General features: G+C 48.5%; 1 protein-coding gene across 13 annotated transcripts in view; it reads left to right on the top strand.

The window, feature by feature from the left end:
- GRAMD1B (GRAM domain containing 1B) overlaps nucleotides 1-12,987 on the top strand; it is a 141,674-nt gene that overhangs the window by 119,705 nt on the left and 8,982 nt on the right. For all 13 annotated transcript variants that reach the window (XM_056322721.1, XM_056322715.1, XM_056322717.1 and 10 more), the window contains 11 exons: nucleotides 96-176; nucleotides 2,305-2,420; nucleotides 2,912-3,068; nucleotides 3,758-3,947; nucleotides 4,324-4,467; nucleotides 5,115-5,233; nucleotides 6,680-6,822; nucleotides 7,499-7,602; nucleotides 8,014-8,217; nucleotides 8,442-8,532; nucleotides 10,915-11,022. In XM_056322721.1, coding sequence (XP_056178696.1) covers nucleotides 96-176; nucleotides 2,305-2,420; nucleotides 2,912-3,068; nucleotides 3,758-3,947; nucleotides 4,324-4,467; nucleotides 5,115-5,233; nucleotides 6,680-6,822; nucleotides 7,499-7,602; nucleotides 8,014-8,217; nucleotides 8,442-8,532; nucleotides 10,915-11,022 — 1,457 coding nt within the window. The remainder of the gene's footprint in view (nucleotides 1-95; nucleotides 177-2,304; nucleotides 2,421-2,911; nucleotides 3,069-3,757; nucleotides 3,948-4,323; nucleotides 4,468-5,114; nucleotides 5,234-6,679; nucleotides 6,823-7,498; nucleotides 7,603-8,013; nucleotides 8,218-8,441; nucleotides 8,533-10,914; nucleotides 11,023-12,987) is intronic.

Raw genomic sequence — 12,987 nt, 5'->3', positions numbered from 1 at the left:
TAGCTGGAAATGATGCGAACAGCTTGTCTCTTCTGCTTCTTCCCTTTTTTGGGCCTTTTCTGAACTGATTTTTCTCTCCATCTCTTCCTGTTCAGCACTTTTTTACTTCCTTTGGGGCTCGAGACAGGACGTACATGATGATGTTCAGACTCTGGCAGAATGCTCTCCTTGACAAGGTACAGAGACCAGCACCTCAGCGTTGCGGTGGGGTGAAAGGGAGGTGATGAAAATATGCAGAACCATAATACCTGTGGCTAATGCATGTGCATGAAATGACGTAGGGATGGTAAGCACCTGTGTTGAGGTAGAGCAAGTACATAACTGCAGGTGCAATTCTTCTGTTTCGCTTGGATTTCTGTCGATGTACAGACATGTCTTACACGCACAGTAGGTGCCACTTTGCCTCTGCTGAGGTGTGGAAGCATGTGTCTCGGGAAGGAGCTTTTTTTGAGGTCCCCAATTCCAGTGAAACAGCCCAGGAGAAAGCAGTTCAACATGTAACAGGAATAGCTCACCGTGCAGGTGAAGCTTCTGGGAAGTCTCTGCTGCAGAAGTGTAGAGTTGATTCGAGATAGGAGAGAAAAAGCTTGTGTTCAGGGCATCCCCAAACCAAACGAGATACGGTGGGTGTGGGGTGCACTGGGGAAGGGCTCGGGAGGTTGGATGTTAAAATAAGGCAGGGATGTGCACCAGAGGCCCCAGATACCCTATATTTGATCTGAGTGTCCACAGTCCATTGAGTATTTCTGGCCTCCCTGCGAGAGTAAGACTCATGAACTGATGTTACAGCACTACGAGCATTTTGAAATGATCTGGCTTGAGTTCATACCGTACTGGAAGGCTTTAAGTAATCACACACCCAGAATACTCTGTCCTGAAAATCGGAGTAGTATTTAGTATGCAAAAGGATTGCTTTGCATTGGGCAGCTTGTGTTGCTGCCATATGCTGTAATTTGATCAGCCTTTTGAAGTTTCTAACAAAATTCAGTGCCCTTGGTGTCAAGGTCAAAGCAAACGAGAACTGAGACGTAGAGTGATAAAGACAGAAAACACTTCCAGAGCTTTTTTCCAAGTGTAGGATCTGTGCCTGGCAGGTGAGAGGGAGAAACAAACTGGTCTGCTTTTCGTGATGTGTGGATTGCAGTGCATGTGGGAAGAAGGTGAAACAAGAGTTAGACATTTTTCTGGATAAAAGTTTCTCATTAGAGGTTTTTTCCCATGTTTTTGATTGCTACTTTTGGTAGCTAGATTAAAAATTTCCTGCCTTATCCCATGCAGTAACTGCAGGAAGAATCAAGCCAGCAACTTGGAAAATGTTCGCTAGATTTCTTTTCCCTCATTTATAAGAAATCTTTGTCATTAGCCATAAATTTCTTATGGGTAAAAATCCATCCCCTTTCATCCCTGTACAACTTATTGAAATCACAAGTTCTCCTACCCCATTTCTTAAGATCCTCGGAATGCAGTCATATGGTGATCAACTGACCCGCATCCCTAAAAAGCTGGGCTTTTGTGAATGGTCTTGATAATTCCTTTTCTCTTTTTAACTGGAAGGATATACAAGCTTTTCACAGTAGTGTCTAGTGAGAAACTCTTTGATTTCAAAGGGTAACAGGAAATGTTTTTCTTTGTTGCTGTTTTAGCTGGTTTTCCCTGCAGCTATAATTCTTTAAGCAGCTTTAACTTAAACTTGGAGGGGAAAAAACCTCATAAGGTGTTGGGGTTTGGTATAGCAGCAAACATTAAATGGAGGCACAGCAGAAGAGGCAGGGAAAATACGTGTGGAGGGAAGTGCAAGTTTATGGTTTACGTTATTATGTGCACACCATTGTGTAAGCGGGAAATGTCATTTCATGTACTGCTCCGGGTGTAGCCCCATGTTTGCTTTGCGATAGCCTTAAGTAACGTGAGATTATGGCATGAAAAAATAACAAAGTCAGATTTTAGGGCAGAACCTGGGCTGACAGTGAAGGCTTACTGGGTGAAAGGGCCTCTTACTGCTTGACGGGGGCAATCTCTAAGCCAGCTTGGCCTAACGATACAAGGATACGTATGCCTGCAGCCCCTAGCCAGCATGCGGCTGGGCCCGCGTGGCAGTCACACACAAGCCGCCTTGTAGCATCCCTGGAATTTGGAAGAGGTGAGCCCATCAGAAAGCTCTCACCTCCCATCAGGGGCTGTGTCAGAATCTCTTGCTTCTGCTTTCAGGGCAAGGAATACTCTTGATAATGGTAGTTCTAAAAATTCATTGTCTTTCATTATTCTCAGGTGACAATATGTACTGTTCTCTGTTCCCTCTTTTAGCCTCTGTGTCCAAAGGAGCTCTGGCACTTTGTCCACCAGTGTTATGGGAATGAGCTGGGTCTGACCAGTGACGATGAAGACTACGTGCCTCCTGATGATGACTTCAACACAATGGGGTGAGTGAGTGAGAAGGAGTAAAATCTGCCTGTGATGAAGAAAAGATGGCCTCAGGAGAGCAGGAGTCCTGATACATTGTATACCTCAAACTGCTGATTGTCCCCGGTGAGAGATTCTGGGTTCTGGCCAAATATTTACCTTTAAATGTGTAATGTCTGAAAAGCTGAAAGGGTACCATTTCCTTATGGAAGTCGGTACGGACTGAAATGCCTGCCTCTCTACTTGCTGAGCTAGACGAGCAATTCGTAGATGCCAAAGCATCCCAGTCACAAGGCCAGTCAGCGTGTTTCATGGTCAGAAAGTGCTGATATTTGTCAGTATGTGTATAAATATTTCAAAAGTTTGGGCCTGATCTTCCCTGCACTGAGCCGTTTCTGCTCCCGGTCAGACTGGAAACTTCATAGAGGTGTTCTTACTTGCTCTGTGTGTCCAGTTGTAGCTGTACTGAGAGAGGTAAACATAAAAACCTGTGTTCTCTGTGGCGTCTCAGCTACTGTGAAGAAATCCCCGTGGAAGAGAATGAAGTCAACGACAGCTCCTCAAAAAGCAGCATGGAGGCCAAGCCAGAAGCTAGCCCTCAGCTGCCAAAGAAATCTGTCACTGCCAGCACACTGACATCTACGGGAAGCAGTGAAGCGCCAGCCTCGGTAAGTGGTCTTCCTCTGCTGCAGTGGGAGCAGTAATCCTTTTCTCTGGGATCCAGCTGGTGATCCTTGAACAGTGGAGGTAACTGCTTACCCTGCAGCTCCTCTTCCACTGCAGCTGACCTCAGTCCTCGAACCACCCATATCTGTGAGCATGGCATTTGGCCAAGAAGAAGTGAGCAAAGCGTGCCTGTCCTAAAAGCCAGTAAACTGGGACTCTCAGCAGCAAGTGCGTTTTCCTTTCTATAGTTTTAGATGAGAAGAACTGCAGTGTTGGAGCTAAAAGGGTTATGATTTTTTCTCTGCCTTTAGTTATTCCCTTGGAAACAGTGTGTGCCCTCACACTATTACGGCAGAGCAGACCTTCTTTAGATAGAACCTCAGATTTTCCTAGCTGTGTAGGACTTTTTTGGGAGCAAAACCGGGATTGTTGGTGTACTTGCCTGAGCAAACACACAGCTGTGTGTATGTCCCAAGCTTGAGCCCGGTGTGGTTCTTTGAGAGGAGGTGATCTGATATGCACAAAACACTGTATGGTAACTTTCCTCCTCCCTCTATTAGTTTATTTCCAGACATGTCGAGGCCAAATGTCCAAAGGTATGAAGATTGGCCCACAGCTGTAAAGTTTTCAGAAATAACTGCAAGTTTCCAGGTGCTGATCTTGCTCTCACTATGCTCTTTCCTTGCTGCAGTTTGATGGAGTGCTACCAGAAGAGGAGGAGGCAGTGGCAGAGAGTCCAGTGGAAAAAGACCTTGGCATTGCAAATATCATGGGAGAGAAGATAGAGATCATTGGCCCCGTGAACTCCCCTTCCCTAGACTTCAATGACAACGAAGACATTCCCACTGAGCTCAGTGACTCATCAGAGACCCATGATGAAGGTATGCGGGGAAGGGCCGTTCCATTGGTGGTATTTCCAGCCTTCTCCTGTCCTCTTTGTTGAGAGACTGGAATGGCAAATACTGAATCCCTTTTCTGGACCCTAAGAGTTCAGAAGATACAAAGAATTCCCATCCTGGGCCACAGAAGGGCGAATGTGTGGGGTGTTGGGAAGGATGTCCCTAATGTAACCTATGTAGTTAATTACCCCTTCTGACATTCCCACTGTTATCCTGGGATCAGTGGAGGAAAAGGTTCAGAAATACCTTCTTTGGGTTCCTCTTCAAGTAACATGCTGGTCCCAGTACCGCAAAAGCACAGCCTGTGACACTGGCTTGGAGGATCACAGCTGGGCTTTGTGGGCCTGTTTCCCCACAGGGGAAGTCCAAGCCTTTTACGAGGATCTGAACGGCCGTCAGTATGTGAACGAAGTGTTCAACTTCAGCGTGGACAAACTGTACGACTTGCTTTTCACGGACTCCCAGTTCCAGAGGGACTTCATGGAGCAGCGCCGGTTCTCTGGTAAGCTGCTGGCGTGTTCCCTGCCGAGGTGGAGAGGCCTGTCCAGAAGGAAGGTCTTGGCACCGTGCCTTGGAGGTGCAGCTTTGCCCGATGGCAGAGGGACTGGGCAATATTCTGAGCACATCTTGGGGCAGCCGTAGCCTGCACCAACAGTAATCAAAAGCAGGTAGAACCAGCCTTGTTTGGCTGTCTAGTTTTGTTTTCTAAGAGCCAGATCTAAGTTATGGAAGAAGCAGACTGTCTTATTTTTTAACATCAGCTAAAGCCTGATCCTGGTTTTGGGGCTTAACTGTGTGAAGAAAAAGCTCTTCTAGCTCCACACCGGACACTGGCACAGACTGTGCAGTTGACGATGCAAAGAGAATGTCCCTCGATGTGCTGTAGTCCTCCTTTCCCTGTAACTGTAGCTTTGCTGAAGGAGATACATCCCCAGCCTCTCCCCCTTCCCTTGCACTTGAAAGAGGAGAAAATTTCCCCATTTATTACAGGAGACCTTTCTTTCACGCTCTGTTGAGCTCTAATGCTTCTGCAGCCAAGCTCTCCAAGGGGAACTCCTGTCCTGAGCTTGGTTATAGGGTTAGCCTTTCCCCTAGGGAACTGACCCGAGATAGCTCTCCAGTTAGTTGAATGAATCTTTTTGTCCTCAGATATTATCTTTCATCCCTGGAAGAAGGAAGAAAATGGCAATCAGACCAGAGTGATCTTGTATACCATTACCCTCACCAACCCTCTGGCCCCCAAAACTGCCACTGTCACTGAGACGCAGGTATGTGATAGGGAGCAGGGGTGTAATGCTTCGTAGAAACAGATCTGTGATTTATTTTCTTCTTTTGGGCATGCTCCTTTACACGTTTTCATCCTCCATCTCCATTTCCTTTACACATTTTTCTTGTGTTAACTTGCTACCCAGTATCACTGCAAATGTGTATGCCTAATTTTACGCTTGCACTGCATTGCATTGCAAGGAAAGGACCATAAATTTTCTGGCAAAACCAGATGAGTTTGTAAACAAGCCAGCAGATTCTAAGAACTATGTTTGTCACCGGTGCTGGGGGTTTTTGAGCTGCAGTCGGTCCAGCGGATGTTACTTGTGAATACTGTCTGGCCAGTCCTTCTCACAGCTCTGCACAGAGATGTCCAGGCTTTAGTATTACTGGTGAGGGCAATCAGATGATGTGTTTAGAATGGTAAAAACGGGGGAGCATCTGCAATGCTCCGGGAAGAGCCAGGCCAGCTGTATCTACTCAGGCTGCAGCCAGACAGGGAGGAAAACCCTCCGTTTCGTGTCCAGAGATACGTTCAAGTGGCCGAAGGTAAATACTGAGGGTTAACTTGAGGGAATACTAAACAGGAGCCAAGAAAAGATGGGGTGTCTGAGCATGCCGTGCGAGGGAGAGGAGAGTCCCAATGGCAAGGTGTACCTTGTGAAGATGCGATAAAGCATGCTGTTCAGAAGCAAAGACTCTGCAGAGAGGGTCAGAGAAGGGAAAGGGGAGAGCAGAGTCATGGGCAAAAGGAACAGTACGCTTTCAGGCAAGCAGGGACGTGGCCTCGTTTCTTCTGAGTTTGGGGTCAACCACGGAGGCGCACTTTGCTGTGTCCTCACTGCGGAGGTGAGTGGAGGCAGTCTGGAAGAAAAGCCATGCTTTTGCATATGGCTCTGCAGTTAACTGTGTCTGTCCCCTTTGCGAGGTTTGTTCTGGGCAAAGAAAGCAGCAGATCAGAAGCGCTTAAAAGAAGTAAATGACCTGTTTTTACAGTGTTTAGAATCACAGAATAATTCACGCTAGAAAGGACCTCTGCTCAAAGTGGGGTCACCTCTGATTTTAGATGAAGTTGCTCCCTGACAAGCCAGGCATCAGTTCAGTGGGAAGAGGTACCACTTGCAAAGGTCCTACAGAACTGGTCCTCACGTGGCAGTGCACGTAGCTGCCTCTCTGATAATAAATGCTGAGGTTGAGCTGCTGGAACTGAATGGCCCTTTTGAATTACGCCCTTGGGAAACGTCTGAGCGAAACACTTGATTTCCTCAAGAATGCCTTCCCTTAAAGGCGAGCTGTTCATGGAAAAAGAGCAGAGATGGGGCTTGGGCGTGGGTGTCATCTCCAGTTTGTGGTAGAGCTGTTTTTAAAGTGCTAGTGAAGGTGCCAATCTTATCAAAGCTGTATTCTAACCAGACTAATAGTTGCCTTGCATGCTGTCTTTTATGCAGACAATGTACAAAGCCAGCCAAGAAAGCGAGTGCTATGTCATAGATGCAGAGGTGCTAACTCACGACGTCCCCTACCATGATTATTTCTACACCATTAACCGCTACACGTTGACTCGTGTTGCCAGAAACAAAAGCCGACTCAGGTACGCTTCATGTGGGATAAAGAGCATTACTGGGGGTCAAAAGTCACCTTTGGGTGGGAGTTCTGACACTTGGAACATTAGAAGGGGCTGGGGAGAACTTAGCCTTGCTTCTTTGTCCTGTTGCCAGAACGCTTCTGTCACTTGAGTTACAGCAGGGGCAGCTGCCTGCTGTGGTGACACTGAGCAAACAATAGACCCAACGCCGAGGAGTTACAGCTGGGTCAGGGAGAGGATTTACAGACCTTTCGTGCCCCCTTCTCGGAAGCAGTGGCTTGCAGGGCCAGTTGTCACACACGATCAACTACATGTGATAAGCAACAGGACATGCTTCAGGGACTGCGCCTCCGAGACGGGCTTGGGGGGACAAGCAGAGGCATTTGGTGCCAGGCGAAGCGATAGGCTTTTGTGTTGGACGTCAACAAGTAACCTAAATGCCTGCCTGCCACGTGGGCGAAGGTCTCAGGCCTCCTCTGGGGGGAGGCTCTCCTTGAGGCCTTCCTGCCGCTGCCTTCGGCAGGACTTTCCATGCAGTGCTTCTCCTTGAGAAACACGGAGGCTGAGACCATTCCAGAAATAACAGCGTGCATGATTATTTCTTGAATTTACATGGAGAAGGGTTGAGAATTGACATTGCCTCCAGGAAGCAAAACTGGGAGACTTTCCTTTCTTCACGTAGGGTTTCCACAGAGTTACGTTACAGGAAGCAGCCTTGGGGGCTGGTGAAATCCTTCATTGAGAAGAATTTTTGGAGCGGCCTAGAAGATTATTTCCGTCATTTGGGTAAGAGTGGCAATGACCAGAGCGGTGGTAATAGCCCACAGTGGCACCTTCCCTAGTCCGTGCCTCCCTGCAGGTGGGCAGCACGACAGTGTGATACCCGCTGCCAGCCTGCCGGGGGTCAGAGCTCGCAGTGGCTCAGAATAAAGGGGTCAGCTGCAGTCACTGCCATAGCGTGGGGAGCACTTGCTGGAATTAATCAGGTCATCGAATCCTCTTCGGCAGGAGCACAGGCAGGCTGGGGTCAGAGTTTGGCAAAAGGTGCAGGGGACGTGTGTGGTGTGTGCTCTGGCGTGGGCCTTGGACCCCGCCAACTTCTGAGCCCCAGCAGCTGGGCTGTTAGAGGGCTTCAGTCTGTTTCTCTGCAAGGCCAGCGCTGCTTCCATTAAATGCCTTCCCTCGCTGTCTCTGCAGAGAGTGAACTGGCCAAAACCGAAAGCACGTACCTGGCTGAGGTCCACAGACAATCCCCCAAAGAGAAGGTGAGCAAGCAATCGACCGTGCGCCGGAGGAAACGGGCCCATGCCCATCTGCGGGTGCCACACTTGGAGGAGGTGCTGAGTCCCGTCACCACCCCCACAGATGAGGAGGTTGCACATCGAATCAAGCACGTGGCAGGTAAGGAACTGCAGCCCCCTCACGCCTGGGGCTGGGGAGTTGGGTACCTCTGGAGACAAACTGGAGCTTTGCTTGCAGAGGGTTAATGGGAAGAGGGGCCAGGGCTTTCCAGGGCAGGGAGGATGTATTACACAGTTGAGTGAGATGGAGGGGGGGGTACAGGGACGAGGGTTGACCTCCCCAACAGACAGCACTTCCTAGCCTGAACGCATCTGTCTCCTCAGGTTCCACTCAGACACGGCACATCCCTGAGGAGAGCCCCAGCGGCTTCCACCTGCAGAGTGTCTCCAAGCTGCTCCTTGTCATCAGTTTTGTGTAAGCGATTTTTTTGCTTTCCGTCATGGTCAGCCTTTAACAACCGTGGTCCTTTAGTGTTTCTGGCATTCTGTGCTCCCCTGTGCCATTTTTTTTTTTTCCTCATATCCCTCTCTGGTCCCAGACTTCGTGCAGCACAGAGGACAGAAAAAGCAATGACAGAAAACAATTAATGGAAATTTCCCCCAAATTACCCCATTAGCTGTTTTGTCTGGCTTGATCCCAGCTTTTGCCAGTACTTAGCTGGCCACTGATCTGGCTCTGTAGGCTCTGGACCTTCTTTTATCAAAGTCTCTCCCTTCCCCTCAGTGGTGACCTTGTTTTAACCAAGCACGGGCTTTGCAGATCTGCATGTTTCTGGGAGTCCTAAATAGAGGTCAGCTACACTGCGGGGGACAGGCAACATTGACAGTCGCAAGCAGGGTGCGGGGCAGCTGTGCAAGATGTGGAGAGTCAATACTTAAAAAAGAAGAAATCCAACAAGTGGAATGAGTCTATTTTTATTTCAGGGACTCAGTTCAGAGATTTTCAGTGACATCTAGAAATATTTTTTTTTTTTACATTTAAATTAAGTCATTTAATGTAATCTCCTGACAAATTAGGTGTTACCACGAAAGATGACCATGCAAAGCTCTCTGGGAGTTACTGTGCTGTCAGAACAGGGCTCAGCTGATGTGAGGAGTCTTGTCTGCTACTTCTTTCCTCTGGTCTGGCAAATCTATTCAGGTCTGCTCTTGGGCAGCAATTTTGACAAGAGATACCATCTCAGAAGAAGCTGGACTGTTGAGACATGATTTCTGCAAAATAAGGATAGAAACAGATGAAGCAAGAGAGATTGGCATGATTTCACTAGTTCAGCAGCAAGAACTACATGTGATTTGGGTCCCGTTTCTGCCACCACCTTTCACAGTTGCTAGTCTTGGTCTCGGCTGGATGCGCGCTCAAAGTGAGTTGGGTACGAGCCCCTCGTACCCCCGTGGCTCAACCTTTATGCCCAAACCCAGGTGTATTTACTGTTCCTCTGCCTCTGGGGCTGATGGTAGCTTTCCTGTGTTAGTGCACCAGCAGGTGCTGGGCAGGTGCTGTGAAGCAGTATGGTCTAAAGGAGAAATCCAGATACAGCGGGTTTTTTTCATTGCATAGGGAAATGGAAGCATACCGTTCACCCCAGAGGAACAGCAGAATTTGGGCTCATTCTTAAGCACCACCTACCTTTCCCTGAGGTGGGAAGAAGCTGAGATTTGTAGGTTGCGGTTACTTTTCAAGTTGAGCTCCTTCCTGCATTTCCTTTTCCCAGTGGGGATAAAGACTGCAGGGGTTTGCAGCAGCAGCCCAGCTAGTTGCTGTAATGATGAGAAGACAGGTTCTTGCTATCTTCTGCATCTGGAGCTGGGTGAGATGCAATTAAAACTTTGGGTAGGAAGGCAAAAAAGCTTTGTGACTATCTCTCCTGACAGGCTAATAGCTTAGCTCAGAGCGGTCCAGAGCGCCCTCCGTAATGTTTTCAGAATACTCTTCTGGCCAGTTGCCATCTGCCTGACCAAACTGGGCAATAGTGGGCCATTCTTCCAGCAAAATAGCTGCACTATTCAGAGACAGGCACGAGCATGTCATTTGGGAATCTATTCCCCAAGCGTGGCTGACGGGAGGAGCAGACATGCCCCGGCGTGGTGCGGCGAGAAGAGCGGTACAGCACCGGGTCAGAGCAGCGGCCTGGGGCAGCATCCGTCGCCGGGGGTGGGAGGAGGGGTGTGAGGCTGGACGCAGACTGCAGCATGTATTTCGACGTCAGATGGTGCCTTGCATGGGTGCGCTTCGGGCTTGTCCACACGCAGCTCATCTTTTGCTGAGCAAATTTCACCATTAATTGCAGGCACGGTTATTTGTCTGTCCTTCTTGCCTGTCTTCCCACTGTTCCTTTCTTCTCTCCTCTCTCCCTGGCCCTCCCCATCTTCTCTGACTGTCTGTGAGCCTTCTCCGCTCAGCCCAGTTTCTCTTGTTCTGTGTCAGTCCGTTTCTAACCTGCAGCTACTCCGTCTTTTCTCTCCCCTGCTTCCTATTAGGATCTGTTTCAGGTACTGTCTCTTTCTTTTTTTACCTCTTTCCTCTTCCATTTCCCTCCCATTCAGCACAACCACTCATCCAACCTGTTCTGTCTGCTCCGTCATCCCTGTCTTCCTGTCTGTCTGTCCTCCTTGCTCACACATTTCTTCCACAAAGTGAAGTTTTGAGTTCTGATCAGCTGGCCCTTACTCAGATTAAATTCCCACTCACCTGCAGTGCGGACCTGGGCCCCAGGCGCCTTCTGAAAGTGCCAGGTGCAACTGGCAAGCAACGGCCTATGAATGCTCCCACTAAACTGACAGTTTTCTTTATTTTCAGTCTGGTGCTGCTGGTCATTCTCAATATGATGCTGTTCTACAAACTCTGGATGTTGGAATATACTACGCAGACGCTCACAGCCTGGCAGGGCTTGCGGCTACAGGAAAGGTACTGTAACGCCTGCTTTGTCTTTGCCTCTTCTTGCATGCTTCCTATGGATGTTAAGAGGCTTTCCCAGAACACCAAAGCTCTGGCCTGTCTTGTAGATTGTTTCCTGTTAGTGTAAAAGAGATGAAGCAGGTAGTTAGCTGAAGCTGTAAGGCTATCAGCATTTCCAGATCCAAAACCACTGAGCAGCTGCAGCAGAAGAGAGCAAGTTAAGACAACTGCAGCTTCTTCCCAGCATCCCACGTAACCGAGGATGCGTTATGCATAGATGTTTTGCAATCTTGGGCCAAGGTTGTTACCTCCCCTCTTTTGATGGCTAAGCTTCCCTCTGTATGAAAAGCAGTGTCTTAGAAGGAATCCTTTGTACTCAGAGGAGGATTTGGTCCTGAGACACAATCAGCTGTTAGGTAAGTGCTTTGAAGGGTATTGGTCCAGGTATCAGCAAGTTGTTAGCGCGTGGGAGGAATGGAGAAACCACGAGGAGGACACAGGGTGCTGCTTAGTGACCTGAGCATTCCCTGGCAGTACTAGATGGCAAGCAGTGAAGTGTGATTGCAGTTTGACATAAGTTTCTTTAATAACTGGTAGCGTTCTGGTAGGCTTTCTGGACACCCTGTTTCCGTGTAGTGTCCACTCGGTGTGTGCCGAGTTGTGCAGAGCTCCGGGCTGTATGGCACCATTTCTCCATGTTGCAGAATGCATGCCAGCAGCCTCCAGCCAGACTGAATTCATTGTTGGGATCAGTCTTTACTGATCCCCCCATCTTGTCTAGGGTCAAAGGCAGCCCTGCCAGTCCGCATTCCCCAGGTGCGCTCCAGAGCACTTCTCTGTAGATGGCATTTACCGCAGTGACCTGATGCCCCGTAGTTGATAGCCAGCAATTCCATGCTTTGAATTCCTTCGGCATTTTTAGGGGACTGCATTTTGTATGTACGTAAGTGCCAGGTATCCTGCCTTGAATAGTCTCTGAACAGTCTCTTCTCAGTCTTCAGAGGCTGAGACCATTCAGAGTCCACTTTACGCCGGTGGTTTTGTCCCCTTTTTGGTTGTACTTTTGCGTGGTCACAGTTGTTCCTTTGCTAAGCTGGGTTTAAATTTAAGCATCCACAGCCACGTGCTACCGTCGTGGTGAATTTTTTGATTGATTTGTCTCATGTTACAGGCTTTCTCATTTCTCCTCATTAGTGAAGGGAATTATTATTTTCTTCATAATAGCTCTGCTGCTTTCCCATGGATAGATACATTAAGAGATTTTGCCTGCTTTATCTTCCTCTGGCACTCCTGGTATTTATTTGAACCACTACAATATAGTATTTAAGTACAGGCTTTACATGCTGTTTGTATGCTGCTTGTAATGTGCACTGGCATTACATGGGTAGCTCTATTCTACCAATCCTAAGCACGTAGCCTCTCCACTCAGCCAAGGAAAGCAGTCTTTATTAGTACTAGAGTGTTGACACTAGGATTATTGACCATGGGGAGCAGGTCCATTTTTTTAACTCGTGTTGTTTTTTTAATGTCGTGCTTAATGAACATTTTGGTTTACCTCTCGATCTGGAGCCAGCTGAGCAGGGCAGATGCAAGCACTGACGGTGCTGATGGGGGGATCACCGGGGCTGGGCCAAGGGTAGGATAAATCTGGGTTGAGCAGAGCGGTGCAAGGAGCAGCTGGCAGGGCAGCTGGTCTGCAGTGGCAGCCTACTCTGCACGTTTGCTAAGGTGAGAGAGGAACAAGTTCAACTATTACATTACATAGCCAGGAAGAAAGGAGGAACCCAAGAAGTGAGTTCCAGCTGCAGATGAGCTCTCACTAACACGGGGACTTCCATGAAGGGGGCTTGAAAAGCTTTATGGCAGCCTGAGATGAGGGATTTCAGCTATGTTAGAAAGCAGCAGAGCCTGAAGTAGGAAAGACGACTTAGCTATCTTGGAAACCAGCAGAGCCCCAAGAGGTAAGCAGAAGAC

The sequence above is a fragment of the Falco biarmicus genome, chromosome 20 (assembly GCF_023638135.1).
Source record: "Falco biarmicus isolate bFalBia1 chromosome 20, bFalBia1.pri, whole genome shotgun sequence".
Taxonomy (NCBI): domain Eukaryota; kingdom Metazoa; phylum Chordata; class Aves; order Falconiformes; family Falconidae; genus Falco; species Falco biarmicus.
Note: the sequence above shows the minus strand (reverse complement) of the source record. Positions and strands in the feature narration are given on the sequence as shown.